Source organism: Lepidochelys olivacea (assembly GCF_965140295.1).
Source record: "Lepidochelys olivacea isolate rLepOli2 genome assembly, chromosome: 8".
In the NCBI taxonomy this organism is placed as follows: domain Eukaryota; kingdom Metazoa; phylum Chordata; order Testudines; family Cheloniidae; genus Lepidochelys; species Lepidochelys olivacea.
The window spans coordinates 61,378,963-61,391,918 of NC_140418.1; the positions used below are offsets into that span (position 1 = coordinate 61,378,963).

The 12,956-nt window shown below is 44.9% G+C and overlaps 2 protein-coding genes across 5 annotated transcripts in view; one reads left to right on the forward strand and one right to left on the reverse strand.

Annotated features, from left to right (window-relative positions):
• The window catches only part of UCHL5 (ubiquitin C-terminal hydrolase L5), a 31,188-nt gene extending 22,173 nt beyond the window's left edge, over nucleotides 1–9,015 (reverse strand). Inside the window, exons 1-3 of one of the 2 annotated variants that reach the window (XM_084635745.1) lie at nucleotides 8,767–9,015; nucleotides 4,943–5,006; nucleotides 3,310–3,415 (exon numbers count right to left, since the gene is read on the reverse strand). In XM_084635745.1, coding sequence (XP_084491871.1) covers nucleotides 3,310–3,415; nucleotides 4,943–5,006; nucleotides 8,767–8,848 — 252 coding nt within the window. In that variant the 5' untranslated portion in view covers nucleotides 8,849–9,015. Of the gene's footprint in view, nucleotides 1–3,309; nucleotides 3,416–4,942; nucleotides 5,007–8,766 lie in introns of those variants that run through there. The other variant, XM_084635746.1, reaches the window with a different exon arrangement.
• A 180-nt stretch (nucleotides 9,016–9,195) lies between these two features.
• Nucleotides 9,196–12,956, forward strand: part of RO60 (Ro60, Y RNA binding protein) — a 29,055-nt gene continuing 25,294 nt past the window's right edge. Inside the window, exon 1 of one of the 3 annotated variants that reach the window (XM_084635744.1) lies at nucleotides 9,196–9,804. The gene's annotated coding sequence lies outside the window, so the exon portion shown is untranslated. The remainder of the gene's footprint in view (nucleotides 9,805–12,956) is intronic. The other 2 variants (XM_084635742.1, XM_084635743.1) reach the window with 2 other exon arrangements.

A 12,956-nucleotide genomic window follows, 5' to 3' on the forward strand; every position in this document is an offset into this window, starting at 1 on the left:
GGTCCTCTCCCCCAACTGGAGCAACTGCAGCAGAACCAAGCTCTAGTTGTCCCTTGAGCTCCTTGGGCCAAAAAGAGGAGCACCTCTCTTTGAGCCTCTAGCCCCAGCCAAGAACTGACCTGCTAAGCCCCTACAATTATTTTTATCTGAGCCTGCTGGGCTCCAATTGGCTGCTTCTGTGCAGCCTCTCTAGGCAAGTCTGGAATACCCACCTTTGTCACTCCTTTCCTACAGCAGGGTGTAGAACTGTTGGACCTCCTGTATAGAGCCATGAAGGCCAGGTATACCTCATCACATACCTCCCCACACAGAAAGGATTTGGGGTGGTGGTCCTGCCTGAAGACAATGTTCTCTCCTATGCAGTCTTTGCCCTGCTTTCTCGGGGTATTCTCTCCCAGGCCCTTCTCTATGGAGAGCTTTTATTAGTCCGTGCCCTGGTTGGTAGGGTCTTCTGTCTCAGGCTTCTGTATGGAGAGTTTTTGTAGTCCTTGCCTTGATTAGTCAGGTGCCCTGCAAAGTCAGGGTCTTCTCTCAGCAACTCTGCCTGAAGAGCTTCTGCAATTCAGGCTTATTTTCCTCCAGAGCCTTCCATCTAGCTTCTTTCATAGCATCAAGTCCCCTACTATACTTCTTTGGCAAGAAGAGAGGGCTTCTTACATTCTCTGCTCTCAAGGCTGAGCCCTTTTCAGAAGCCTTGGTCTTATCTCCTCCGAAAGACATCCAACAGCTCATGTTTTCTTAGGACTGCCAGTTGAGTCTGCCTCATGTCACCAGGTTCCCCTTGTGGGCTCTTTGGTGTCACCTCCTGGCCCCCCGGGGCACGTCTGTGTACACTGACACCTCAACAAGATTTGTGCCAGTGATCGTAGTTGTTTCATTCCACACTCCTCCATACTCCACTGGATAGGTTTGCCGACCAGTTGTATATGCTGTTTCCAAGTCCGGCTCTGAGGCACTGAGCGCAGCGGCGTTTGTGCCATCAGACACCTTTTTCTTACCTTACTTATTCTTTGGGCTCCTGCATCTCTTCCTGCAGCAAGTCCATCTTCAAAAGGGCAAAACCTTTTTTATGTGGCCCATCTCTTCAAACCAAAGACAATTATCCTTGTCCACCTCCCTGCCACTAGCGGAGTTTGTGGTTCTTCCCACAGCTCACCCCAGCAACTCAGTCTTTCCCCACCCCAGTTCACTCAAGAGCAAGCAGTGTCCACAACCATAACAACTCTTCAGTCAGTTTCAGTCCCACTGGATCATTCTTGTCTACCCAGTGCTTGAAGTCATTGCTGCTTCTTTCCTGCAGGATCCATAACAGGTGCTGCTGCTTCTCTAGCCTGTCTAGCTGTTTTGGCAGTTCAAATCACACGTTCCGCTACTCTCTGTGAGCCTCACTGAACTGCTGATACACTTACCACATTTCCCATTGGCCTTAACTCTTCATGGCCCCAAACCATGTTTTATCAGTCTATTTAGCAGCCATCAGAGCCTCTGGCATCTGAGGGAAGGCATCCTTCGGGACCTTGACCTCTCCCAGCATCTCAGTACTCTGTATCTGCCAATAATCAGTCTTGTCTCTGTTACTCCAGGGGCAAACTGAACTTGCATTGCCTTCAAACGCACAGTAGATGTATCTACGTAGCAGGCCATCTGCCTCCTTTCCCTTTGGCACTAGAGACACCCAGGCTTATTTGGATGATGTCATGGCTTCCGGGCTCACTGTCAAGCTTCAGATGGGATATCAGACCTCATGCACTAGAGACAGGAGTAAGCATCACTCACGTGAGTCTCGTAACCCCAGCTGTGATACCAAGTTGTGATAGAGGGGAAAGCTCACCTCTTGAGTGCCTCCTAGCGGCTGGGTATGCTACCACAGTCCTTTCCCACTCCTGACATCCCCTGTAGGTTGTCAACTTTGCTTGGTGGATCTTCAGTGGCTCAGCCCTCTGGCCGGGTCATACAATCAAAACTAACTCCTTCCAGGGTAACAGAAGTCCAACCAAAACTGTCTATCTGGCCTCACCAGGATCTTCAGTCTCAGTCCTGGGCCCTTTAATTCAGCCCTTCGCTTGGGCCTCCAAACAAACCTTACCCCGTTCTTGGGGTTTGCACCACTTTGCCAGTGGTCCGTGGAGGAACCCTGGCTCCCCCACACCTGGTTTCAGCTCAGGAACACTGTCAATAGCTGCCATGTACTGCTCACTTAGATTTGTTGCTGCTACTTCCCCAGGCCTCCCTCTATCTGGCCCCTTTATCTTTGCCCCTTACTTAGGGTTAAGTTTTCAGGTCCTCTCTCCCTGAGCTTGAACAAATGCAGCCAGAACCCAGCTCTACTTGTCCTTTGAGCTTCTCTGGCCAGAGACAGGGGAGCACCCTTCTTTGCCCCTCTGGTCCCAGCCAACAACTAATCTGCTAAGGCATTACAACTCCTTTTTTCTGAGCCTCCTGGTCTGATTGGCTGCTTCTGTGCAGCCTCTTTAGGCAGGCCTGGAGGACCCACCTTTGTTGCTCCTTTCCTGGGGCAGGGTGCAGGCAGACACAGGGCCTTCTGTAAGAAGCCACAAAGGCCAGCTCTAGCCAGTCATACACACCTATATGCATTTAAAAAAAAACACAAAAAAACAAAACAAAACAAAAAAACCTACTACTGAACTAACTTCTCTTGGTTAGAAAATTTACATTTGATCTGGTTACTCTTCCTTGCTTTTCTAAGTCACTAATGATATACATTGATCTGCCTGCCAAAGCAAAAAATACAAGAATTCTGTATTAGTGCATTATATCTTTAATGATATAAGATGGATTTCATTAGCATAAACAACATTTTCAATCGTTTGTTTCAAACCTTATGTATTTCAGATATAAATAATTAAAGGAATACTTTCAGATCAAGTTTGTACAGGGAACAGGTAAATATGGCTCTAGAATGTGAGCATTTCCTATAACAAAAAGCATTTGAGAAATATAGTGATAGCAGTTCTACTTTGATGGACTGAAATAAAATTTTCCCCCATAATCTTTTGTTGAAAGTGGTTTCAAAATATCATTGACTCATGAAGATTTAAAGAAAAAAAAACCTTCAAAATAATCCTTTATGACACTGAAAGGAAGTTTTAAAAGCATCATTTTCATTTACTCTTCAGCTCCTTCTCCCAACAGGATTTTACTTTTCCTTGTTTGGCAAGATTTTGTCTGACTAAACATACCTCGTACACAGTTGTTCACCTTTGTGCACCCTTCAGTTATCTTCTGTTTTTCTGCACTAAAAAACCCTGTTTCATGGGGCACCTAAGGAAGTCACTGAAATTACTGTACCTGTTTAGCAAAAAATATTGTGTCTAGTCTGGAATCCTGAACAACAGAGCCTGCTGGCTCTTCTCCCGGCTGCCACTTGAAGAGGAAGATCAGCCCATGAACGGGTCTATAAAATAAAAGGTCAAAGCAGAAAAAGTGTGTAGATAAAGAACTGTGCAAACTATTTTAAATCTCAGTGTATCCATCTGATAAGGCAACTCAGTTAACTCTTCCCTTCTAAACATTGTCAGTTCGGCTCAGACTCCGAGATGTGACCTCTAACTTTGAATGATTAAAAATTTTCAGAGATGCCACCCACAATTCCAGGTGGAGTTAGTGCTCAAATAGCACTGTTGAAAAGTAAAATTTTGGCTCATTGATCACTTGGTAAACTGGGCTTTAAGTGCCAGTTTGCTTCTGTTCTAATACACATTCAGAGGTTAAAGTGAAGTTAAAGAAATCCAGTACATATTAACCTTAGACCCTGTTCCTCCCCACACCACCACCACCCTCCACACAGGAAATATACTGGATGATTAAAAAAACCCTGCATGATACATCTGGCGAGTTCATCAATAATAATATTCATAACACTTTCTTTGGAAACAAATATCAGATTCATTATCCAAGCATTGATAAGCACTGAAACTATAAATTTGGTAATCCTGCTAAGTGCAAAAGGAAAAATCCATAAAGCTAAGATTCCCAGTGAAGATTTCATACAAGTTCTCAATCTGTAAAATGAAGGTAATTCTCTCTCTCTCCTCATCATTTGTTTTTCTTGTCTATTTAGTTTTATGTCTTTCACAAGATGGACTGTCTCTTACTAGGTTTGTAAATTATCCAGCACAATGGGACACTGATCTCAGGTATTACCATAACATTGATAAATAACATTTGTAGAGGGAAAAAGTCCTTCTAAAAATGTTTTATGAAATATTTTTAAATTGCATCAGCACAGATTTTTCTCCCATCATAGTAATCTGAATTTAGGGTCAGCTCTAAAACAAAGGCCACAACGACAACTAGAGAGTCAACAGTATGCCCTTGTTGCCAAGAAGGCTAACAGCATATTGGGATGCATTAGTAGGACCACTGCCAGCAGATGGAGGAAAGTGATTATTCCCCTCTATTTGGCACTGGTGAGGCCACATCTGCAGTATTGTGTCCAGTTGTTGGCCCTACCGAAAAGATGTGGACAAACTGGAGAGTCCAGAGGAGGGCAACGAAAATGGGGCACATGACTTATGAGGAGAGGCTGAGGGAACTGAGCTTATTTAGTCTGCAGAAGAGAAGAATAAGGGGGGATTTGACAGCAGCCTTCAACTACCTGAAGGGGGGTTCCAAAGGGAATGGAGCTAGGCTGTTCTTAGTGGTGGCAAATGACAGAACAAGGAGCAATGGTCTCAAGATACAGTGGGGGAGGTCTAGGTTGGATATTAGGAAAACCTATTTCACTAGGAGGGTGGTGAAGCACTGGAATGGGTTACATAGCTGGTGAAATCTCCATCGTTGGAGGTTTTTAAGGCCCGGCTTGACAAAGCCCTGGCTGGGATGGTTTAGTTGGGGTTGGTCCTGCTTTGAGCAGGGGATTGGACTAGATGACCTCCTGAGGTCTCTTCCAACCCTAATATTCTATGATCCAATAGCTTACTTTAATTTTTCAAAGTTCTCTGGCTCCAGACTCCATATTTCTTCAACTTGTGCTCCCCTGCAACCTGAAAGAGCAAAGCTATAGTTTTAACTATCCTAAATTGGAGAGGAAAAAGCCATATATATGTACACACAAAGAAACTTACTTATAACTAAGCCCAGACTTAAGAAAAAAAGCCTATGACTGATATGGATGAGAGATTAAAGAAAAAGTTATTTAGTCCAGTTTGCGTAATTTTATAGAGTGAGCATTGTCAAATGAACAGAGTGTCACTGTGTCATTAGATTCCACTGTTTGTGTTGATTTTTCAGTCTTTATTTAAGAAATAACGGGACTGTAAAACCACAAAAGTCAGCAGGAGATATTTTGGGTCAAGTATAATACAAAGTTTGCAGCTTTCTTTTAAAACCATTAATTTACTTCATGTATAAATATATATATTCAATTAGTGTTTGTATTACTTAAGCTATATATTAGTAGTGATAGTTATAACCCTTCCACCATAGCAGCACCTTCCATCAGAGGAGGTAACCGTCCTTCGCAAACATTACTATAGCATCATATATCCAAAGTAGAATAATTAGCCTCATTTTTTAAAGGAGCAAACTTGTGTCCAAAAAATTTAGTAACTTGTTCATCACAAAGGAAGTGTATGACTAAGCCAAGAAGATAACCCCAGGAACTTCCAGACCTATGCTTTTAGCCACAAAATCTTCCATTTCTAAATTAAGCAGAAGCATGAAAGCAAATCATTGTGGGGGGAGGGGAATCACTGTTTACTGAATAAGAAACAGTCAATTAAATATTTTAATGGAGAACCACAAGAATCTCATAAGGCCACTAATTTTCACTTTGTGACAGAGAGACAGCAATAAGATACTGTAGGTAAAAGTATGTAAAACACTACATAAACATATTAATTTGACTTAATATTCATTCATATTTAACTACTACAAAAATAGTTTTTTTAAAAAAAATCAGGTCAGTACTTGTGAAAGGAGCAAACTAGGCAATCCTGGAGACTAAAGTTCTCAATTTGCCCATAAACCGAGTATCAACACAAGCTTCCTGCACAGCTTGTCAATATGCCTCAGATTTGACGTGGTAGGACCATCTCTAGGAATAAGGAAGGTTTAGTCTGCATAGTTCATTTTCAGTCTTTCACTTCACTGATAGTGCTGCCAATTGCCAACAAGGCCAATTAAGAGCTGGATTTTTAACCAGGAGACAGAGAACCAATCTTTTTGCATAACATAGTACAACATTCAAACAATCAACAGTCCTCAGATGTGTCTCAAAGTCTTTTGTTTCAATACTCAGGCTTCAAATGAGGATTTGGGTTTCACTCTCATAAAAAAAAAAATCCTCCAAGAACTAAAAATGTTTATTGATGGATGTCTGTAGCATCTGAGGATCTAAACCTATTTCAGTGGGAGACCGGAAGAGTGAATAATGAACAGGTTCCATAGAAGACAAATTGTTAAATTATCCCTCGGGGAGGAGGTTGCATATACACAGTTTGATAATGCTCTTGCTCCACATATCAGACACACGGCCAGTACAATTCACGAAACACAGGCAACTGAATGGCTTTCAAATTTGATCATTTAAATTGATCAATTTTGACACTGACACAAATGTAAAAACAAAACATGCTTTATCCCATTACCAGTCTTTTGCATCATCCAGTTGTCAAATTATATTAATTCCTTCCTCATTAGCTACAGAAGAAATTAAATTAGCCATCACAAGAGTTTACAGAATCAGACTATGTAAAATAGAGTTTGAGAAGTTTTCCAGAGATGTACAAGCTGGAAAACTAGATTTACTAGCCAGATGAAGATACAAAGGATGGGGTGGGACAGGCTTTACTGGTGAGGTCCAGGACCAAACCTTTGGTGAGAAATTCAGCGCTTCCTGCAATCAACACATGCTGGGAAGTATGCTGAAATTTCTTCCAAGGTGTCTGAGTATCTTGGTATGAGGAAACTTCATATCAGCTTCTGGCTAGTTCATGTGATAAACCTTAGCTCCACGTCCCTCTAGAATTCTTCCTCTTTCCAGAAGATACAGCACTCTTGAGGGGCACCTCCTTACAGCTGCCTAAAGACTAGGATCATATCTCCACTATTTTACCCCTTGTAGGCTTTCTGGACTGCAGGAAAGTCTCTGCTATTCTACCACTCTCCCCCATTGCCTCCCCGCAAAAAATTATGAATAATTACAGTGCCTGACTCTTAGCTTTCACAAACAGCAGCAGCATGAAATTAATATGATTTGACAATTTCAGGGCTGCCAAAATGATTCTCAGCAGTAACAGTTTTACTGCCCAGAAATGTGTTAATCTCATTTGGGTTGTGCTGCTTCACAAAGCTGCAAGCAAAAGAAGACACACTGGATCTGTGTCTGAAGACTCCAGCATAGGAACACTACAACGGTTTATAATTCACATTTCATCTTCACAGCCATGAAGGATGGAAACTTTTTATTTTAAAAAAAAGAAAAAAGTTTATGGCTTGCAAAAATGGATGGCTTAAGTGCCCACACTTGTGTCACTACCAAGGTATTTTTGCAAGCCCTGGTGTAAAATGTCAGACTTATTCATGGGTCAGGTAAGTGAAGAAGAAAAGGCAGAGAAGGTAAGAAACATGCTTAGAACTGGAGTACTTGTGGCACCTTAGAGACTAACCAATTTATTAGATGAAGTGAGCTGTAGCTCACGAAAGCTTATGCTCTAATAAATTGGTTAGTCTCCAAGGTGCCACAAGTACTCCTTTTCTTTTTGCGAATACAGACTAACACGGCTGTTACTCTGAAACATGCTTAGAACTATATGTCAAGATAGTCTAGTAAAGGACTTTAATCTACTATGTGGACCTGGATACACAATTTAGCTTCTTTGGGCCAAATTCTACACTGATTAACAATCCATACAATCCCAATAGTGCCAATTGTATTGTATGTGGTGTAAATCAAGGTAGCACTTGGTCCTCTATAACTCAGTGTCCAAAGTTGTAAAATTAAGATATTATTTACCTACCTCACACAAGTTTTCTGAGTACTAGTTACCATTTATGAAATACTTGGAAGACAGAAGTGTGCTATGTAAGTACTACATCTTAAATGCAACATACTGAGCTAAAAGAAACCTCTCACATCAGAAGGCACATGCTCATGCAAACCTGTATACAGGTTTGTTCATTCAGGATTTTTCTTTTTAAGTTACTCTCAAAATGCTGATGTGTACACCCTGGCCAGGGCTCACTGCAGCTATTGAGCTGTGTGCACGCCTCAAAGGTCTTCCTCAAAGAAACAGCATTAGTTCAGTGCTTGAGGGCCGCAGCTGCCCCATAACAACCACGCAGTCCCATTTTCAAGCACAAATGGGGCCCCACTGGGTTTCGGGGGAGCTGAACAGTGCTGCAGGCTGGGATGTGTCGAGGCAGGCTGAAGCGTAGAAGGAGCGGAGCGGGCCGTGGCTTTCCCTGCGAAGAGCTAGCCCTGGAGAGGCTGAGCAGGTGCTGGGCACTGCACCCTCCCAGCGGAGGGGGACGGCTGGGAGATTTGGGCATCTCTCCTTCCGATCCCACCAGAGCAAAAGCGCCGCCTCAGCCCATCTGCACCTGCTAGAGGTAGGGGGTGTCGCACCCCAGCAACGCCGCTGAAAAGGCTCGGGGCGAAGTTCAGGCAGGTCCCGAACGACGCGCCACCCCCGTCCCGCAAGAGGCGGAGGGGCAGCTGCAGGCCTCAAGAGTGCCCGCCCGCCCGCCACCTGCCCAGACACCGGTCCCAGCCCCCTGCCCGGGCCCCGCTCGACCCCTCACCAAAGCCCTTGATGAGCTCCGTGAAGACGCCCGGGTCGCTCTCCATCAGGCACCACTCCCCGGCGCTGCCTCCTCCCGACATGGTGGCGGGTCCCAGGCTCTCACGGAGCAGCCGCTGCCACCAGCCGCCGGCTGAGGCTCTCTGCACGCCCCCACGCACGCCGCCGCTTCCTTCCCGGCAGGCTCCGCGGCCCACGCTGTCATCTCTATGGTGAAGTGAGGGCGAGCTCGGCCCGGACGGAAAGCGAGCAGCTAGACTACATCCGGGATACTACTTCCAGTCACGGAAGCGGCCTCAGCTTACCCGCTGAGGGGGATCCGGGTCCTCCGCCGCTGTGCCTGATGGGAGCGGGCCATCCGGGTCTTTGGAGAGGGAACTAATGGGAGGCGCGACGGAGAAGTTTATCCGGGTCCCAATGCTCCGCCTTTCCCTGCCCAGCCCGTCGCTGTTCAGGATGCTGAAACGGGGAACTACATCCGCGGTCGCTAGTCCCCGGGGGCCGGGGGGAGGATAGGCGGAGCGGTTCCATCCGGGGCCTCGGAGCTTGGTCACTGTGGGAAGGGAAGGAAGAGCGGCTCCATCCGGGTCTTAGCGATGCTGTCCTGACAGGAATCCGACCAGGGAGGGGCTGACTTCGAGGGAAGCCTGCTGCGCGAGGAGAAACAGAGCCGGCCGCGGGCTGATTGCGGAAGCCTTGGCGGAGCCGCCACCTCCTGCTGCGCCCGGTCCCCGGCTCACGCGCGCAGGTAGGGCCCGGCCCCGCTTGAGCAACAACAGCCGCCGTCTCCGCCGAGCGTCCCGTGCAACGCCACTGGTCCGAGCTGCAGGCAGGGCCTCCCTTGGGCAGCGGCCTAGCCACACACCTTTCACGCCCTCTTAAGGATCGCCCCTCCCGACGGCCTTGCCCCTGCCAGAGGCACCGAGAGCCGTCCGTCTTCTTAAGGCTGGGTGTGGAGCCTTTCTGCGAGCGGAGGCCTCTCCTGCTTTCGCCACCCCCTCGGTGAGGAGAGGCCCGGGAGCGGCTGGGGGAAGCAGGGGTAGGCGCTGGGGTGGAGCGTTTCGCTCGCTGCTGCTATTCCCAATGGGGGGAGGGCGTGCGAACGACCAGTGTTCGTGGGTTGGCAGAGCAGCTCTCTGCGGGAAGGGGCGCCTAGTAAACCCCCCAGGACAGGTGCCCGAGATCTCTTGTATAAGGGAAGGGTAGAAAAAACTACAGAGGGGGAGGCGCACACACAGCGCGCAGAGCACTGGTGTTCGTGGTCCAGGTGTTCTGGGATACTGGAATTTGTTTCCCGCAGTCTTTTTCGTTAAGATACCTCAAAAAGTCATATAAAGGGTTGAAAGCAAGATGTGGTCCGTACAGCCCTTTGAAGAATGGTTTCTTGGTAAAAAAATCACATTTGAAGAATAAAATTTTAGGTTGCTATAAAAAGTGAATGTGCAGGTCTTATAGAAGAGGATGCTTGCCAGACAATTTTTTTCCCCTTGTCCCTAGCTTGGATACTCTTTTCACAGATTTTCTTTCCATATATTGTGGACCACGTGTCATCTTTATAACTCTCTATAAATCAGACTAAAGAGTGATAGAGGGAGGGAGAGGCAGTGTAGGCTACTGTGAAGAGCAATGGACTGGGACTCAGGAAATTCGAGATTCAGATTCCAAGCTCTGCTGCTGGGTGACCTTGGGCAGTCACTTCATCTCCCACTGCCTTCATTTCCCCATCTTTAAAATGGAAATGGGAGTCTGCAAGTGAAAAATGCTATACCTAAACTAGAAATTAATATTATCAAACCCCATTTCCTTGTCAAAGGTTCTGTGCCAATCTTCCTTTAAGAGAGAGGCCATATTATTTTTATAGGAACATAGGAAGTGCTTTATTTAATCAAACCAGTGGTTTAGGTAGGCCATTGTTCTCCATGTGACAGCAGTTGTTAGCAGATGTGCAAAAACTGTGAAGCAGGCAACTATGAAACAAACTGTTAATGGGAAGTTTCTTATTAATCCCCTCAGAAGAAAGCTTATGTCCTGAAGCATTAGTGGTCTATATTGCTCTAAAGCTGTGGGTTTTTTGAGTGCTTTTTTAAAAAAAATCCCATCTAATTTGACAGTGAATATTCTCAGTATTTATATAAATATCTAATCCTTTTTTGAATTTTGAATCCTTCTAAGCTGTTGGTCTCTATATTAGTATTTTTTAAAAGACTGCAAATGAATACAGTTCTTTACAGAACAGAAAAAGATATAGCCTCAAAGGGCTTACAAATATAAATATACAAATCATAGTAGATTTCCAGTCCAGTGTTTTTTATAATTTAGCCAACATAAAACCAAAGTTTAATTTCAAATTAACTTGTAAGTGTTGTATTTCATTTGCAATTCAAATACCTGTTAAATGTAGCAATTTGTTAAAATTAGGTTGGAACCTGTAGTTTTATTATAGCTTTTCTTTAAATGTGTTTTTTATGTAAACCTTTAAAATTTGGATTAATTATGTGAGACTTTGCTTTTTAAACCACTTTTATGTACTTGTATAGCACAAATGAACAAATTCAGTGTAGTTGCAACTGATACAGCTGTAGTTATTCTGAGACAGTTATTCGCTGTGGTCTTGTGGGAAATGGTGATTCAGAATGTTATGCTTATAAGAAGCATACGGACTTTTTTTTTAAAGGGAATAAGGCAATACGCCTTTAAGCGTTAACATCAGTATATGCTTTTATTTACACACACACAGACACACAGTTTTGCAGCTAGATTGTATAGTTACCAGTTTTTAGTGTTGCTTTGTCAGTTCCAGTGGTCAGCTGAAATTGCACAGGAGGGAGGGGAGCCAGGCCTTTGTTGAACGCCTTCGAAGCTTTGATGTTGATGCAGAATGAACCCAAAGTCCCAGGGCAATACACCCTTTTTTTTTTTTTATAAGAAGAAGTTTTATTACAAGTCTTTGGACCTTGCTGTGTTACACTGGAGCTGTTAATTACAAGGTAGTTAAGGTTGCTATTAATTAGCATTATTTGGGTTGTTACTGGGACTATTTGCAGCTGATTTTTTATTTTTATTTTTTTTTCTTTTTGCTTTATTTTTTATTTTGTTTTTGGGGTGTATGCCTTTGCTTTGAGGTCGTCAATTTGCCACCTGGGTGATTCTGATGATAAAGCTGATGCCTCTCTACTCCTTCACTCCCTTCTTGACTGTTTGGTCCAGCTGTCTTTTTTTAATTAATTATCACACTTTTTTTACTTACATACCAAACAGTAAATAAGGCAGTAATTAGAGCCATAAAACTTTTATACTTTTAAGAACAATTATTAACACAATTAGGAAAGAATAAACTTAGAACAATTTCTTCTTACTAATTTAAGGAGTACATTTTATTTTTTTTATTTTTACTAATTTGAAGGTAGCAAAATGGAGTATAAAGCAAAATAGAGTACAATTTACTTAAGACAGTTTTTCCCTATTAGGATTTTGGCCTACAAGAATGTTGCACTCTGTATTCCTGAGAGAATTCTGCGCCTAAAAATTATGCACACAATATTTTAAAATTCTGCAAATTGTATTTGTCAGTAAATAAATGTGGCTCCAGCATGGCAGTGGGGAGCACAGGGCACTGGCTGCATTGAGATGGGAGATCACCCTGAAGCCCCCACCTCCCCCAGCATAGAGACTCGGCAGTGAGGCTGCAGCTGACCCTGACGCAGTGCAAGGACTGGCCCTGCCCCAGAAACACCCCCGACTCCCTGCCTCTCTGTGCCAGGTGCACCAGGTGTGCATGAGCAGGCTCAGCCCAGCAGTATCCAAGTGTGGGGGGATCAGGGTGTGGGGTGAGAGGTTTCTGTGTGGGGTAATCTGGGTGTGGGCAGCTCAGTGGGACACCTGAATGCACACAGGCTCATTGGGGGGGTTCTGGGGCAGGAGCAATGGGAATCTGCAGGGGATGCAGTTGAAGGTGGTTGGGGCTGGTAGGGGAGGGGCAGCACTGGGTGTGGGGAGATAGGGCTCAGCACGGGGGTCTGGGTGTGGGAGGCTTGGGGTGGATCTGGGTGCTGGGGGAGTGGCACTTGATGGGGTGGGGGTCCAGGTGCAGTTGGTTGGGGGTCTGGGTGTGGGGGGTTTGTCGGAGGGGTTCAGGTGTAGTGGGGTGTGGCTTGTCAGGGTGAGGGTTCGATGGACCTCCTTAACGGGGGA